Below are 18,481 nucleotides of genomic sequence, written 5' to 3' on the forward strand. Positions count from 1 at the left end.
GCCTAGTCCTGTTGGGTGATGTCCTATGTTCTACGTACCGGGAAGCATAGGGAAGCAACAGTGAGGGTGAGGCTGCTCATTTGGATGGTATTTTTGATTTATTGATTAAAAAATGGAAGCAGGTCTTCGACTCACCAAGTCCATGCCAACTATCGATCACCCGTTCACACCAGATCTAAGTTATCTCACTTCCGCATTCATTCCCTGCACACCAGGCCCAATTTACCGAGGCAAATGAGTAGCCCTGTCCCACGGTACGAGTTCATTCCAAGAGCTCTCCCGAGTTTAAAATAAAATCAAACTCGTGGTAGGCACGGAGAATGAACGTAGCGGGTACGTCGGAGCTCGGGGACGTCTCTTAGCGGCTCGTAACGCCAACGGCAGGTACTCGGGAAGACTCGCTAACGGCAGGTAAGCACGGGAAGACTCGTGAAGATTTTTCAACATGTTGATGAAAAATGTCCACGAGAGCCCCGAGTACCGACGAGCGGCCATTACCCGTAAATCTCCGAGTTCGAATCAGGGCAAACTCAGGAGAGCTCTTGGAATGAACTCGTACCATGGGACAGGGGTTTAACTGTGCTAAAGATGAGAGACTGCGATTCAGAAACAAAGTGTTGTAGATGTTGGTTAATACATTCATCCTGACCCAGGGAAATGATTTCCACGCACCTTGATAATAATCTTTATAGTAGTAATCTTTCAAAACTCTTTAGATTCTGTAGTAGTTCCTGAGGATTGGCGGGTAGCAAACGTAACCCCACTTTTTAAGAAGGGAGGGAGAGAGAAAACGGGGAATTACAGACCAGTTAGTCTAACATCGGTAGTGGGGAAACTGCTAGAGTCAGTTATTAAAGATGGGATAGCAGCACATTTGGAAAGTGGTGAAATCATTGGACAAAGCCAGCATGGATTTACAAAAGGTAAATCATGTCTGACGAATCTTATAGAATTTTTCGAGGATGTAACTAGTAGCGTGGATAGGGGAGAACCAGTGGATGTGGTGTATCTGGACTTCCAGAAGGCTTTCGACAAGGTCCCACATAAGAGATTAGTATACAAACTTAAAGCACACGGCATTGGGGGTTCAGTATTGATGTGGATAGAGAACTGGCTGGCAAACAGGAAGCAAAGAGCAGGAGTAAACGGGTCCTTTTCACAATGGCAGGCAGTGACTAGTGGGGTACCGCAAGGCTCAGTGCTGGGACCCCAGCTATTTACAATATATATTAATGATCTGGATGAGGGAATTGAAGGCAATATCTCCAAGTTTGCGGATGACACTAAGCTGGGGGGCAGTGTTAGCTGTGAGGAGGATGCTAGGAGACTGCAAGGTGACTTGGATAGGCTGGGTGAGTGGGCAAATGTTTGGCAGATGCAATATAATGTGGATAAATGTGAGGTTATCCATTTTGGTGGCAAAAACAGGAAAGCAGACTATTATCTAAATGGTGGCCGACTAGGAAAAGGGGAGATGCAGCGAGACCTGGGTGTCATGGTACACCAGTCATTGAAAGTGGGCATGCAGGTGCAGCAGGCAGTGAAGAAAGCGAATGGTATGTTAGCTTTCATAGCAAAAGGATTTGAGTATAGGAGCAGGGAGGTTCTACTGCAGTTGTACAGGGTCTTGGTGAGACCACACCTGGAGTATTGCGTACAGTTTTGGTCTCCAAATCTGAGGAAGGACATTATTGCCATAGAGGGAGTGCAGAGAAGGTTCACCAGACTGATTCCTGGGATGTCAGGACTGTCTTATGAAGAAAGACTGGATAGACTTGGTTTATACTCTCTAGAATTTAGGAGCTTGAGAGGGGATCTTATAGAAACTTACAAAATTCTTAAGGGGTTGGACAGGCTAGATGCAGGAAGATTGCTCCTGATGTTGGGGAAGTCCAGGACAAGGGGTCACAGCTTAAGGATAAGGGGGAAATCCTTTAAAACCGAGATGAGAAGAACTTTTTTCACACAGAGAGTGGTGAATCTCTGGAACTCTCTGCCACAGAGGGTAGTCGAGGCCAGTTCATTGGCTATATTTAAGAGGGAGTTAGATGTGGCCCTTGTGGCTAAGGGGATCAGAGGGTATGGAGAGAAGGCAGGTACGGGATACTGAGTTGGATGATCAGCCATGATCATATTGAATGGCGGTGCAGGCTCGAAGGGCCGAATGGCCTACTCCTGCACCTAATTTCTATGTTTCTATTTTGACTCCATCCTATCTCCACCCTGGTCCAATCTCTCCCAACCTATGTCCAAGATATCTCACACACCCATCGTCACTTTAATGACTTCCGCTTTCCGAGCCCCCACTCGGGAGAGTTCTTGGAATGAACTCGTACCATGGGACAGGGCTTTAACTTATAAACCCGCAACTCTTTGGGATGTGGGAGGAAACCGCAGCACCCCACACGGTCAGAGGGAGAACGTGTAAACTCCACGCAGACAGCACCCGGAGTCAGGATGCAACCCGGGACTCTGGCGCTGTGGGTCTGTGGCTCCACCAGCTAGGAGTTGGTTGGAGGAGGGGAGGCAACGAGGTTTCTACACAACACTCTGTAACAATAACGCATTCCTTTATGTTGTTCACAATGTGCGCTCAGCCGAGTGTTGTCACCAAGCTTTCCACGGTTCCTATACCTACTGTAAACAAAACCAGACGTCCCTAGCAACAAGCGAGTACGGAGCAACGCTCAACAATAATAGCCACCTCCACACAGTACCTGGCTAAAAATTAAAACCCATTTACATAGTGCCCTTCATGTTTCAATAGACAATAGACAATAGGTGCAGGAGCAGGCCATTCGGCCCTTCGAGCCAGCACCGCCATTCAATGTGATCATGGCTGATCATCCCCAATCAGTACCCCGTTCCTGCCTTCTCCCCATATCCCCTGACTCCGCTATCTTTAAGAGCCCTATCTAGCTCTCTTGAAAGTATCCAGAGAACCTGCCTCCACCGCCCTCTGAGGCAGAGAATTCCACAGACTCACAACTCTCTGTTTCCTTGTCTCCGTTCTAAATGGCTTACTCCTTATTCTTAAACTGTGGCCCCTGGTTCTGGACTACCCCAACATCAGGAAAATGTTTCCTGCCTCTAGTGTGTCCAAGCCCTTAACAATCTTATATGTTTCAATGGGATGCCCTCTCATCCTTCTAAACTCCAGAGTGTACAAGCCCAGCCGCTCCATTCTCTCAGCATATGACAGTCCTGCCATCCCGGGAATTAACCTTGTGAACCTACGCTGTACTCCCTCAATAGCAAGAATGTCCTTCCTCAAGTTGGGAGACCAAAACTGCACACAATACTCCAGGTGTGGTCTCACTAGGGCCCTATGCAACTGCAGAAGGACCTCTTTGCTCCTTTACTCAACTTGTTATGAAGGCCAACATGCCATTCGCTTTCTTCACTGCCTGCTGTACCTGCATGCTTACTTTCATTGACTGATGAACAAGGACCCCCATTGTACTTCCCAGTACTTCTAGGTTCAACACCTAGGTTCAATCCTGACTACGGGTGCTGTCTGTACAGAGGTTGTACGTTCTTCCTGTGAGCGTGTGGGTTTTCTCCGGGTGCTCCGGTTTCCTCCCACATTCTAAGGAGGTACGGGTTTGTAGATTAATTGGCCTCTTCATTGGATAATAATAATAATGGATGGGATTTATATAGCGCCTTTCTAATACTCAAGGCGCTTTACATCGCATTATTCATTCACTCCTCAGTCACACTCGGTGGTGGTAAGCTACTTCTGTAGCCACAGCTGCCCTGGGGCAGACTGACGGAAGTGTGGCTGCCAATCTGCGCCTACGGCCCCTCCGACCACCACCAATCACTCACACACATTCACACACATTCACACACAGGCAAAGGTGGGTGAAGTGTCTTGCCCAAGGACACAACGACAGTATGCACTCCGAGCAGGATTCGAACCGGCTACCTTCCGGTCGCCAGCCGAACACTTAGCCCACTGTGCCATCTGTCATCCCAATAGTGCCAGTGTGCGGGGATCGCTGGTCGGCACGGGGCCTGTTTCCAAGCTGTGTCTCTCAAACTACAAAACTGAAAATGACACTTGGATAAGTACGTGGATAGGAATGGTTTCGTGGGAATATGAGCCAAAAGTCAGCAAATGGGATTCACCTGGAAAGGCAAGGTCGGGAAGTCCAGGTGTCAACTTCTCTACATCGGCGAGACCAAGCGCAGGCTCGGCGATCGTTTCACTGGACACCTCCGCTCATTCCGTCTTAACCTACCTGATCTCCCGGTGGCTCAGCACTTCAACTCCCCCTCCCATTCCCAATCTGACCTTTCTGTCCTGGGCCTCCTCCATTGCCAGAGTGAGGCCCAGCGCAAATTGGAGGAGCAGCGCCTCATATTTCGCTTGGGTAGTTTACACCCCAGCGGTATGAACATTGACTTCTCTAACTTCAGATAGTCCTTGCTTTCTCTCCCCCTTCCCAGTTCTCCCGCTAGTCTTACTGTCTCCGACTACATTCTATTTCTGTCCCGTCCCCTCCCCTGACATCAGTCAGAAGAAGGGACTCGACCCGAAACATCGTCCATTCCTTCTCTCCAGAGATGCTGCCTCACCCGCTGAGTTACTCCAGCATTTTGTGTCTAACTTCGACAAGGACAGGTTGCGCCAAAGGGGCTGTATGACTATCTTGAAGAGTTAAACTCAATGTCCTAGCCAAAAGATATTCCTCGATTGGCATTGCTAAATTAAAATATTAGGTCATTTGCACATTGGCATCCGTGACACCCTTCCGTTCACCCATTGACCGCTGCCTTCTAACGTTACAGAGTACTTTCCTAAAATAGTACATTGTCGATACATTGCATTGGGATGTCCTGAAATTGTGAAGGGCCAATGCATACATTCCAGCTCTTGGTGGTTTATTTCCTCCATTTCCTTCCAGGAAGTTTCCCCCTTGGGTTGGGAAGTCTTTTGGGGCATTTATCAGGAAATCCTGAATCACAATTGACTTTGACACGAGTAAATAAGCAGAAAGAGGTTCTTCTGCAGTTGTATAGGGCTCTGGTGAGACCACATCTGGAGTATTGCGTACAGTTTTGGTCTCCTAATTTGAGAAAGGACATCCCTGTGATTGAGGCAGTGCAGCGTAGGTTCACGAGATTGATCCCTGGGATGGCGGGACTGTCATATGAGGAAAGATTGAAGTGACTAGGCTTGTATTCACTGGAGTTTAGAAGGATGACGGGGTATCTTATAGAAACATATAAAATTATAAATGGACTGGACAAGCTAGATGCAGGAAAAATGTTCCCAATGTTGGGCGAGTCCAGAACCAGGGGCCACAGTCTTAGAATAAAGGGGAGGTCATTTAAGACTGAGGTGAGGAAAAACTTTTTCACCCAGAGAGTTGTGAATTTATGGAATTCCCTGCCACAGAGGACAGTGGAGGCCAAGTCACTGGATGGATTTAAGAGAGAGTTAGATAGAGCTCTAGGGGCTAGTGGAGTCAAGGGATATGGGGAGAAGGCAGGCACGGGTTATTGATAGGGGACGATCAGCCATGATCGCAATGAATGGCGGTGCTGGCTCGAAGGGCCGAATGGCCTCCTCCTGCACCTATTTTCTATGTTTCTATGTTTCTAAATTGTTTCCTGATAGTACGGCAATCTGAGGACACACGTTTTGCGGCATTTTCAACAGAAACAAAGGTACCAGAGGGGTGAATGAACTGTCTGAAGAAGGGTCTTGGCCCAAACAACAGTAGGGAGGTTGGGGATAGCATCAAGCAGGAAATTAGGGATGCGTGGTACAGAGGCTATCATGGTTGGCTTTAATCTACATATACATTGGGCCAACCAGATCAGTTACAGTGCTGAGGAGGAGGATTTCCTGAAATGTATACGGGATGGGATTTTAAACCAATATAGAAACATAGAAAATAGGTGTAGGAGTAGGCCATTCGGCCCTTCGAGCCTGCACCGCCATTCAATATGATCATGGCTGATCATCCAACTCAGTATCCTGTACCTGCCTTCGCTCCATACCCCCTGATCCCTTTAGCCACAAGGGCCACATCTAACTCCCTCTTAAATATAGCCAACGAACTGGCCTCAACTACCTTATGTGGCAGAGAATTCCAGAGATTCACCACTCTCTGTGTGAAAAAGGTTTTTCTCATCTCGGTCCTAAAAGATTTCCCCCTTATCCTTAAACTGTGACCCCTTGTTCTGGACTTCCCCAACATCGGAAACAATCTTCCTGCATCTAGCCTGTCCAACCCCTTAAGAATTTTGTAAATTTCTATAAGATGCCCCCTCAATCTTCTAAATTCTAGCGAGTACAAGCCGAGTCTATCCAGTCTTTCTTCATATGAAAGTCCTGACATCCCAGGAATCAGTCTGGTGAACCTTCTCTGTACTCCCTCTATGGCAAGAATGTCTTTCCTCAGATTAGGAGACTAAAACTGTACGCAATACTCCAGGTGTGGTCTCACCAAGACCCTGTACAACTGCAGTAGAACCTCCCTGCTCCTATACTCAAATCCTTTTGCTATGAATGCTAACATACCATTCGCCTTCTTCACTGCCTGCTGCACCTGCATGCCTACTTTTAATGACTGGTGTACCATGACACCCAGGTCTCGTTGCATCTCCCCCTTTCCTAATCGGCCACCATTCAGATAATAGTCTACTTTCCTGTTTTTGCCACCAAAGTGGATAACCTCACATTTATCCACAATATGTAGAGGAACCGACTAGAGCAAACGCCATCCTGTAATGAGGAAGGATTAGTTAGCGATCTTGTTGTGCGAGGCCCCTTGGGCAAGGGTGACCATAATATGGTGGAATTTTGCGTTAGGATGGAGAGTGACACAGTCATTTCGAGGACTTTGGTTCTGAACACATTGGTGATCTTTTCCTAATGTTCTCTCGACTCTGAATCAGTATTAAATGACCTCCCCTTTATTCTAAGACTGTGTGGCCCCTGGTTCTGGACTCGCCCAACATTGGGAACATTTTCCCTGCATCTAGCTTGTCCAGTCCTTTTATCATTTTATACGTTTCTATAAGATGCCCCCTCATCCTTCTAAACTCCAGTGAGTACAAGCCAAGAGGGGGAGAAGAAGGGTCTCGACCCGAAAGGTCACCTATTTCCTTCGCTCCATTAGATGCCGCCTCGCCCGCTGAGTTTCTCCAGCATGTTTATCCGCCAGTAATTCCTACACTGTAGACAAAAATGCTGGAGAAAATCAGCGGGTGCAGCAGCATCTATGGGGAGAAGGAAATAGGCAACGTTTCGGGCCGAAACTCGGCCCGAAACGTTGCCTATTTCCTTCGCTCCATAGATGCTGCTGCACCCGCTGAGTTTCTCCAGCATTTTTGTCCACCTTCGATTTTCCAGCATCTGCAGTTCCTTCTTAAACAATTCATGCACTGTCCCTGCTTCACACAAAGGGTTAAGACAGCCAACACCGATGGTGTGCAAAAGGGCATGAAATACAAGCTGCAAGTAAACGGTCTCCAAGCAAACTGACTGCTTGGGTAGTAGGTGGGGCAGCAGCACAATAGAACCGCCACGCGGTTGACCAGTTTCGGTGACTTTGATTACGGCGTTTCATTAACCTCTCCTCACTAGTAAGTCAGCCCTCTTGGCAGCCTGGGAGTCTGTGGGGGTATGTTACGTTGGAGACCGAGTTGGTAACTTGAACGCTGGTCTCCTGGGCAAAGCTGATTGTAAAAAGCAATCATACCTCATTTACCGGTTGCTACCAACAAACCTCCCCAGCTTCCCCTCACAACCCTTTGTCACTTCTTCTCTATAAATCCGCAGACAGAGACAGACTTCAGTCTGCTGATAGATCTTCTCGGTCGATTCTTTAAAGTCGCACTGTGGGAGATCCTTAGCCATGGTGAGTGTTCTGGCTTTATCCATGGGTACTCTGCTCCTTGCAATGTGGGCAGACACAAAAAGCTGCAGTAACTCAGCGAGACAGGCAACATCTCTGGAGAGAAGCGTCCACTGTAAATGTGGCTTGTCACAAAATATCTACACTGAGCTGCACAAGGGGAGAGGATGAAGTGTTTGGTCGACAAAATTTCATTTTTAAACTGTGTGTTATAAAATGACATATACAGAGAGAGAGAGAGAGAGAGAGAGAGAGAGAGAGATGGAGAGGAGAAAGAGAGACGGGAGAGCGAGAGAAGGGTGTAGAGAATAAGAAAGAGAGGGGGGGGGGCGAACAAGAGGGAGGAGGTAGAGAGGGCGAGGGAGGGGGAGAGGAAAGCGTGAGATAGTTAGAGAGAGGGGGAGAGGAAAGGGGAGAGAGGTAGAGAGGGTGAGGGAGGAGAGAAAGAGATACGGCAAGAGGGAGAGAGAGGGGGAGGGGGAGAAAGAGGGGGAGGGGGAGATAGAGAGGGGGAGGGGAGAGAGGGGGGGTGAGGAGGAGAGGGGGAGGGAGAGAGGGAGATAGAGAGGCTGATGGTGGTGGAGAGGGGGAGATAGAGAGGGGGAGGAGGAGATAGAGAGGTGGAGGGGAAGATAGAGAGAGAGGGGGAGGGGGTGATAGAGAGGGGGAGGGGAAGATAGGGAGGGGGAGGGGGAGAGGGACGGGGAGGGGGAGATAGAGAGGGGGAGGGGGAGATCTAGCTTGTCCAGTCCTTTTATAATTTTATATGTTTCTATAAGATGCCCCCTCATCCTTCTAAACTCCAGTGAGTACAAGCCAAGAGGGGGAGAAGAAGGGTCTCGACCCGAAAGGTCACCTATTTCCTTCGCTCCTTTAGATGCCGCCTCGCCCGCTGAGTTTCTCCAGCATGTTTATCCGCCAGTAATTCCTACACTGTAGACAAAAATGCTGGAGAAACTCAGCGGGTGCAGCAGCATCTATGGAGCGAAGGAAATAGGCAACGTTTCGGGCCGAGAGGGGGAGGGGGAGATAGAGAGGGGGAGGGGGTGGAGAGGGGGAGATAGAGAGGGGGAGGGGGGAGATAGAGAGGGGGAGGGGGGTGGAGAGGGGGAGGGGGGGTGGAGAGCGGGAAGAGAGAGAGAGGGGGAGAGAGAGGGGTAAGGTGAGAGGGATCATGGAATGACAGTGTTTGGGACCTACATAGTCCATGACAAGTGGCCGTTGTTGGTGAGGCCAGGATTGGAAGGGATGAAGAGGTCAAGATCGCTGAGGGTTGTAGGGCTGAAGGAGACGATACTCATAGGGTTGGCAATGTAAAAATTAGAGTGTTTAATTCAAGTAACCTTTGTCTGGGAGATGGAATGTCCAGGAGTAGGCGCGGAGTTGTATGTAACATGCATAATTTAAAGTGTTTGGCTTGCCTGACAAGTCATCCCACATCAGATATCACAATGTGTTGTGTGATGGAAGCAGGGGAGGAGTGGGGAGAGGGGCTTGTGGACGTAGGGATTTTCAGCTGGAAACTTCTGCAAGACCTGTAACATCAGAATTTAGAATTTAGAAGATTGAGGGGGGATCTTATAGAAACTTACAAAATCCTTCAGGGGTTGGACAGGCTAGATGCAGGAAGATTATTCCCGATGTTGGGGAAGTCCAGAACAAGGGGTCACAGTTAAGGATAAGGGGGAAATCCTTTAGGACCAAGATGAGAAAAACATTTTTCACACAGAGAGTGGTGAATCTGTGGAACTCTCTGCCACAGAATGTAGTTGAGGCCAGTTCATTGGCTATATTTAAGAGGGAGTTAGATGTGGCCCTTGTGGCTAATGGGATCAGGGGGTATGGAGAGAAGGCAGGTACAGGATACTGAGTTGGATGATCAGATATGATCATATTGAATGGCGGTGCAGGCTCGAAGGGCCGAATGGCCTACTCCTGCACCTATTTTCTATGTTTCTCTGTTTCTATGTCAGGATGTATTTCACTCATTGAGAACCGTAGCCTCTGATACACTGTTTAGCTTAACTCAGCGGGTGAGGCAGCATCTATGGAGCGAAGGAATAGGTCTGAAGAAGGGTTTCGGCCCGAAATGTTGCCTATTTCCTTCGCTCCATAGATGCTGCTGCACCCGCTGAGTTTCTCCAGCATTTTTGTCCACCTTCGATTTTTCCAGCATCTGCAGTTCTTTCTTAAACACTGTTTAGTATTGTTTAGTTTAGAGATACGGTGCGGAAACAGGCCCTTCGGCCCACCGGGTCCGCGCTGACCGGGGATCCCCACACATTAGCACCATCCTACACCCACTAGGGACAATTTTTACATTTACCAAGCCAATTAACCTACAAACCTGCACGTCTTTGGAGTGTGGGAGGAAGCCGAGGACCTCGGAGAAAACCCACGCAGGTCACGGGGAGAACGTGCAAACTCCGTACAGACAGCACCCGTAGTCGGGATCGAACCCGGGTCTCGGGCGCTGCATTCGCTGTAAGGCAGCAACTCTACCGCTGCGCCACCGTGATTCTGTTGGGGGCGGCACGGTGGCGCAGCGGTAGAGCCTCTGCCTCACAGCGCCAGAGACCTCGGTTCGATCCTGACTATGGGTGCTGTCTGTACAGGGTTGGTACGTTCTCCCCGTGACCACGTGGGATTTCTCTGGGTGCTCTGGATTTTCCTTCCACTTCCACACTCCAAAGACGTGCAGGTTTCTAGGTGAATTGGCTTCTGTACATTTCCATAGTTGTCACGTTTACTGAGGTGCAGTGCAAAGCATTGAGGGTGCAAGTGTACGGGGTGATCGCTGGTCAGCGCGGCCTCGGTGGGCTGAAGGGCCTGTTTCCATGCTGTATTGCTAAAGTCTACATATGTCACTAGACAATAGACAATAGACAATAGGTGCAGGAGTAGGGCATTTGGCCCTTCGAGGCAGCACCGCCATTCAATGTGATCATGGCTGATCATCCCCAATCAGTACCCCGTTCCTGCCTTCTCCCCATATCCCCTGACTCCACTATTTTTAAGGGCCCCATCTAGCTCTCTCTTGAAAGCATCCAGAGAACCTGCCTCCACCGCTCTCTGAAGCAGAGAATTCCACAGACTGTTTCTCTATCCGAGTGCTGCAGCTCATGGAGTCTCAATGTTACAAGTATCTTCTGTTGTGGTCTAGCAGTTCCTGTGCCACAACTGTGGTTGTTCATCGCCACGGAGACTCGTTGCTCGGGAGACTAGCAAGAAACAAGCAACCATAGTGAATGCTGGTTTATAAAAGGAGACACAGAGTGCTGGAGTAGCTCAGAGGGTCAGGCAGCATCTACAGTGAGGGGTTATGGGGAGGAGAATGGGGTTGAGAGAGGGAAAGATAGATTAGCCATGATTGAATCGCAGATTGGACTTTTTTTTTCACTTCAATTGTTATTGATTTTTAAGAGATATATACAAAACAGTGCAACACCGTCGCCCTAAATAAAACAAAGTAAGAAAAACAGCAATCAAAATAAAAAAATAAGTAGATAGGGGGAAAAAAAAAGAAGTAAATAAATTTTAAAAATTGGAATAAGACCGTGTGGTTCAATTACCAAATTAAAAAAAGAAAAAAACATTACATTGATTAGTTATCTGGAGATAATTCAACATTCATACGAACATACCATCTAGTTCTATATAACGCAATCTTCCCATATCTCGCTCGGCATTTATCTAATTGGTATCATGGCTCTAATAAACCGTCCATTTTTCCCAGATCTTCTCAAATGAATCGCAGATTGGACTTGATGGGCCGAGTGGCCTAATTCTGCCCCTAGAACCCATGACGACTAGACACATAGCTTAGCAAAGCAGGGAGAGCGTGGCTATTAGAAATGAGTCCAGAGAACGTTGGGGTAATGCCAAAGATCTCTGTTTTCCAGAGCTGTTGCTATGTTACGATGAAGTCAGCCATTCTACGGATGGATACTTTGCATCCATTCAAAAAGGAAGCAAGGAATCTTCGCAGTCCACTGGGCTGCTGCTTGTTTGTTATAGCTCCAATACATCCCTTCCAAGCGGACTGCTATCAGTATTCCACAAGGGAGTCCGCATCTGCTGTTGGTATTGCCGCCGCCTCACTAATGTGCCACTGCGCATTTCAAATGATTTGCTTTACCCGACATACAGCATTAACCTCTGTGAAAAACGACTGCGACTTCAAGAGAAAGGCTTGCCTGCCAAATCCCACAGTCGATACACATAACATACAAGATACATTTATTTGTCACATGTACCAATTGGTACAGTGAAATTTGTAGTCGCCATACAATAGACAATAGACAATAGGTGCAGGAGTAGGCCATTCGGCCCTTCGAGCCAGCACCGCCATTCAATGTGATCATGGCTGATCATCCCCAATCAGTACCCCGTTCCTGCCTTCTCCCTATATCCCCTGACTCCGCTATCTTCAAGAGCCCTATCTAGCTCTCTCTTGAAAGCATCCAGAGAACCGGCCTCCACCGCCCTCTGAGGCAGAGAATTCCACAGACTCACCACTCTCTGTGAGAAAAAGTGTTTCCTTGTCTCCGTTCTAAATGGCTTACTCCTTATTCTCAAACTGTGGTCCCTGGTTCTGGACTCCCCCAACATCGGGAACATGTTTTCTGCCTTCAGCATGTCCAAACCCTTAACAATCTTATATGTTTCAATGAGATACCCTCTCATCCTTCTAAACTCCAGAGTGCACAAGCCCAGCTGCTCCATTCTCTCAGCATATGACAGTCCCGCCAACCCGGGAATTAACCTTGTAAACCTACGCTGCACTCCCTCAATAACAAGAGAGTGGTGAGTCTGTGGAATTCTCTGCCTCAGAGGGCAGTGGAGGCAGGTTCTCTGGATGCTTTCAAGAAAGAGCTAGATAGCAGAGTCAGGGGATATGGGGAGAAGGCAGGAACGGGGTACTGATTGGGGATGATCAGCCATGATCACATTGAATGGCGGTGCTGGCTCGAAGGACCGAATGGCCTACTCCTGCACCTATTGTCTATTGTCTATTATCACTCCGTACACGAGCACTATCCTACACACCAGGGACAATCCGGTAATTTTACTGAAGTCGCAAACCTACAAACCCTCAATGCTTTGTGCACCGTACCTCAGCAAACGTGACAATAAACGAAAACTATCCGACGCACTAGGGAAAACGTACAGAAGTCAAATAATCTACAAACCTGTACGTCCTTGGAGTGTGGGAGTAAACCGGAGCACCCGGAGACAACCAATGCGGCCACGGGGAGAAGGTACAAGCTCCGTGTGGACAGCACCCCTCGTCGGGATCGATCCTGGCTCCGAGGCACTGTAAGGCCACTGGCGCAGCGGTAGAGTTGCTGCCTTACAGTGCCTGTCCTCAAGGGTATGATGAAACATAGAAACATATAAAATAGGTGCAGGAGGAGGCCATTCGGCCCTTCGAGCCAGCACCGCCATTCATTGTGATCATGGCTGATCGTCCCCAATCAATAACTCGTGCCTGCCTTCTCCCCATATCCCTTGACTCCACTAGCCCCAAGAGCTCGATCTAACTCTCTCTTAAATCCATCCAGTGACTTGGCCTCCACTGCCCTCTGCGGCAGGGAATTCCACAAATTCACAACTCTTTTTTCTCACCTCAGTCTCAAATGGCCTCCCCTTTATTCTGAGACTGTGACCCCTGGTTCGGGACTCGCCCAACATTGGGAACATTATTCCTGCATCTAGCTTGTCCAGTCCTTTTATAATTTTATTTGGTTCTATTAGTTCCCCCCCTCCTCATCCTTCTAAACTCCAGTGAATACAAGCCTAGTCTTTTCAATCTTTCCTCATATGACAGTCCCGCCATCCCAGGGATCAATCTCGTGAACCTACGCTGCACTGCCTCAATCACAAGGATGTCCTTCCTCAAATTAGAAGACTAAAACTGTACACAATACTCCAGATGTGGTCTCACCAGAGCCCTATATATCTGCAGAAGAACCTCTCTACTCCCATACTGAAATCCTCGTGTTATGAAGGCCAACATTCCATTAGCTTTCTTCACTGCCTGCTGTACCTGCACGCCAACTTTCAGTGACCGGTGTACAAGGACACCCAGGTATGACAGTCCCGCCATCCCAGGGATCAATCTCGTGAACCTACTTGAGATTTGCTTACAATAAGTCACAACTTCCCGCTTTTTCTCCCTCCCTTTTTCAACACCGTACAACCCAGTAAAATAATCCTGAAAATACTTGGTGAAATCTGCGCTCATAGACTGTGGCCCCCTGGTTCTGGAAGTGTGGTGAGATAATATCTGGTTTGGACCTATTGGGGTTAAACGGCTTGCTGATGTGTTGTGACTTCCGAACGCTGACAATTGTTCATTTTTTATCCCACAGCGTGAGTGTATCTCCATCCATGTCGGCCAGGCCGGTGTCCAGATGGGCAATGCATGCTGGGAGCTGTACTGCTTGGAACATGGCATCCAGCCCGATGGACAGATGCCCAGTGACAAGACCATCGGAGGGGGCGATGACTCCTTCAACACCTTCTTCAGTGAGACTGGAGCGGGGAAGCATGTCCCACGAGCCGTCTTTGTCGATCTAGAGCCAACTGTGATCGGTAAGGTCATTGAAAAACTTAGCATAATACGAAAAGGGAATTATTTTTTTGTTTAGGATAAACGCAATAGACAATAGACAAAAGACAATAGGTGCAGGAGTAGGCCATTTGACCCTTCGAGCTAGCACCGCCATTCAATGTGATCATGGCTGATCATCCCCAATCAGTACCCCGTTCCTGCCTTCTCCCCATATCCCCTGACTCCGCTATCTTTAAGAGCCCTATCTAGCTCTCTCTTGAAAGTATCCAGAGAACCTGCCTCCACCGCCCTCTGAGGCAGAGAATTCCACAGACTCACCACTCTCTGTGAGAAAAAGTGTTTCCTCGTCTCCGTTCTAAATGGCTTACTCCTTATTCTTAAACTGTGGCCCCTGGTTCTGAACTCCCCTAACATCAGGAACATGTTTCCTGCTTCTAGTGTGTCCAAGCCCTTAACAATCTTAAATGTTTCATAGAGATCCTCTCTCATCCTTCTAAACTCCATAGTGTACAAGCCCAGCTGCTCCATTCTCTCAGCATATGACTGTCCCGCCATCCCGGGAAAGAACCAGGGGCCACAGTTTAAGAATAAGGAGTAAGCCATTTAGAACGGAGACGAGGAAACACTTTTTCTCACAGAGAGTGGTGAGTCTGTGGAATTCTCTGCCTCAGAGGGCGGTGGAGGCGGGTTCTCTGGATACTTTCAAGAGAGAGCTAGATAGGGCTCTTAAAAATAGCGGAGCCAGGAGATATGGGGAGAAGGCAGGAACGGGGTACTGATTGGGGATGATCAGCCATGATCACATTGAATAGCAGTGCTGGCTTGAACGGCCGAATGGCTTGCTCCTGCACCTATTGTCTATTGTCTATTGGATATGCAGGGAATGGAGGGATATGGATCAGATCCAGGCAGAGACATGACATCATATTTGGCAAGGACATCGTGGGCTGAACTCTTCTATGTTCTCTACAAGTGAGCCCGCATTACGGTATTTAAACTAACATCTGTCGTTCCTTCCTAGATATTTCCGGAGATGTAAATATGCCCTATATCTCATTGGAATGCATTAATCTTTAAAAACAGAATAAAAATTCACTCTTATAAAATCTATAAGAAATTAAGTAAAGCGCTTTTCTTGACGAATGTGCAGATGATGAATCTCTCATTCTCTGCCTTAATAATACCCAATGACTTTGCCTCATCAGCAGTCTGTGGCAATCAATTCCACAGATTCACCGCCATCAGACTAGAGAAAAATGTTCCTCATCTCCTTTCTAATTTCCATGTAGGTAGGGCCAAGGCTTTATCATTTGAAAATAAGAGAGCCATGTGCAAGTGCAAACAGTAAATAGACAATAGATGCAGGAGTAGGCCATTCAGCCCTTTGAGCCAGGACCGCCATTCAATGTGATCATGGCTGATCATCCACAATCAGTACCCCGTTCCTGCCTTCTCCCCATATCCCCTGACTCCGCTATCTTTAAGAGCTCTATCAAACTGTCTCTTGAAAGCATCCAGAGAAACGGCCTCCACCGCCCTCTGAGGCAGAGAATTCCACAGATTCACAACTCTCTGTGTGAAAAAGTTTTTCCTCATCTCCGTTCTAAATGGCTTACCCCGTATTCTTAAACTGTGGCCCCTGGTTCTGGATTCCCCCAACATCGGGAACATGTTTCCTGCCTCTAGCGTGTCCAAACCCTGAATGATCTTAAATGTTTCAATAAGATCGCCTCTCATCCTTCTAAATTCCAGAGTATACAAGCCCAGCCGCTCCATTCTATCAGCATATGACAGTCCCGCTATCCCGGGAATTAACCTGATGAACCTACACTGCACTCCCTCAGTAACAAGAATGTCTTTCCTCAAATATGGAGACCAAAATTGCACACAATACTCCAGGTGTGGTCTCACGAGGGTTCGGTACAACTGCAGAAGGATCTCTTTGCTCCTATATTCGATTCCTCTTGTTATAAAGGCCAACATGCCATTCGCTTTCTTCACTGCCTGCTGTACCTGCATGCTTACTTTCATAGAATGATGTACAAGGACCCACAGATCCCGTTGTACTTCCCCTTTTCCCAACTTGACGCCATTTAGATAGTAATCTGCCTTCCTGTTTTTGCTACCAAAGTGGATAACCTCACATTTACCCGCATTAAACTTCATCTGCCATGCATCTGCCCACTCCCCCAACCTGTCCCAAGTCACCCTGCATTCTCATAGCATCCTCCTCACAGTTCACACTGCCACCCAGCTTTGTGTCATCTGCTAATTTGATTTATTGCGTATAATCTTCCTTAAGTACAGCTTGCAATCCTGCATTCCAGATGAGGTCCGCACTGGTACCTATCGGCAGCTGTTCCACCCCGAGCAGCTCATCACCGGCAAGGAAGATGCCGCCAACAACTATGCCCGTGGGCACTACACCATTGGCAAGGAGCTGATCGACCTGGTTCTGGATAGACTTCGCAAGCTGGTGAGAGAGGACAGAATGACAATAGGTTCATGAAATACTTAAACACTTGCACTAATATTGCACTTTATATTGCGTGTAGTTCAGGTTGCCCCTTTAGAAGGATGCGAGGGGATCTTATAGAAACATATAAAATTCTTAGAGGATTCGTTCACTAGTGTGTCAGACGACGCAGAGCTCGCTGTTGGCTTCCGTCGTCGTCCAACATGTTGACAGAATTGGGCGCCCGACACGTCACAAAGTGCATCGTGTCGTCATTTCCGGGGATCGTCACTAGGAGGCTTCTGTCATGAACCCCCTTAGAGGATTGGACAGGCTAGATGCAGGAAAATTGTTCCCGATGTTGGGGGAAGTCCAGAAGCAGGGGTCACACAGTTTAAGAATAGACAATAGACAATAGGTGCAGGAGTACGCCATTCGGCCCTTCGAGCCAGCACCGCCATTCAATGTGATCATGGCTGATCATCCCCAATCATAGAAACATAGAATCATAGAAAATAGGTGCAGGAGGAGGCCATTCGGCCTATCGAGCCAGCACCGCCATTCAATGTGATCATGGCTGATCATCCCCAATCATAGAAACATAGAATCATAGAAAAGAGGTGCAGGAGGAGGCCATTCGGCCATTAGCAGCAGCACCGCCATCAATGTGATCTGGCCTGATTCGTCCCCTATCAATAACCGTGCCATGCCTTCTCACCATATCCCTTGAATCACCTAGCCCATGAGCTCTATCTAACTCTCTCTTAAATCCATCCAGTGACTTGGCCTCCACTGCCCTCTGTGGCAGGGAATTCCATAAATTCACAACTCTCTGGGTGAAAAAGTTTTTTCTCACCTCAGTCTTAAATGACCTCCCCTTTATTCTAAATTCAATCAGTACCCCATTCCTGCCTTCTCCCCATATTCCGTGACTCCGCTATCTTTAAGAGCCCTATCTAGCTCAATAAGGGGTAGGCCATTTAGGACTAAGCTTTTTCATCCAGAGAGTTGTGAATCTGTGGAATTCTCTGCCACAGAAGGCAGTGGAGGTCAATTCACTGGATGTTTTCAAGAGAGAGTTAGATTTAGCTCGTAGGGCTAAGGGAATCAAGGGATATGGGGGGAAAAGCCGGAACGGGGTACTGATTTTGGATGATCAGCCATGATCATATTGAATGGCAGTGCCGGCTCGAAGGGCCGAGTGGCCTACTCCTGCACCTATTTTCTATAATTCTATTCATAACAGGAACAATGTAGAGGCTTGTTCAAGAAGGAACAGCAGATGCTGGAAAATCGAAGGTAGACAAAAGTGCTGGAGAAACTCAGCGGGTGCAGCAGCATCTATGGAGCGAAGGAAATAGGCGACGTTTCGGACCGAAACCCTTCTTCAGACATTCTTCAATGTAGAGTCTTATAGGGTATAAGGAGAGGTGGGATACCTTAAATCTCTGGAGCCTCGGATACCAAGGGAAGAACTGATAGAAGTATATCAAATTATGAGAGGCATAGCTAGAGTACAATGACAGATCTTTTACCCTAAGATGGAAATATCAAATACGACAGTCATAGTTT

The 18,481-nt window shown here is 47.9% G+C and overlaps 1 protein-coding gene across 2 annotated transcripts in view; it reads left to right on the forward strand.

Annotated features, from left to right (window-relative positions):
• The window catches only part of LOC116975600 (tubulin alpha-1A chain), a 35,405-nt gene that overhangs the window by 13,775 nt on the left and 3,149 nt on the right, over nt 1-18,481 (forward strand). The window contains exons 1-3 of one of the 2 annotated variants that reach the window (XM_033024900.1): nt 7,742-7,880; nt 14,252-14,474; nt 16,782-16,930. In XM_033024900.1, the coding sequence (XP_032880791.1) occupies nt 7,878-7,880; nt 14,252-14,474; nt 16,782-16,930 (375 nt within the window). In that variant the 5' untranslated portion in view covers nt 7,742-7,877. Of the gene's footprint in view, nt 1-7,741; nt 7,881-14,251; nt 14,475-16,781; nt 16,931-18,481 lie in introns of those variants that run through there. The other variant, XM_033024901.1, reaches the window with a different exon arrangement.

Source organism: Amblyraja radiata, chromosome 7 (assembly GCF_010909765.2).
Source record: "Amblyraja radiata isolate CabotCenter1 chromosome 7, sAmbRad1.1.pri, whole genome shotgun sequence".
NCBI classification, from domain to species: Eukaryota; Metazoa; Chordata; class Chondrichthyes; order Rajiformes; family Rajidae; genus Amblyraja; species Amblyraja radiata.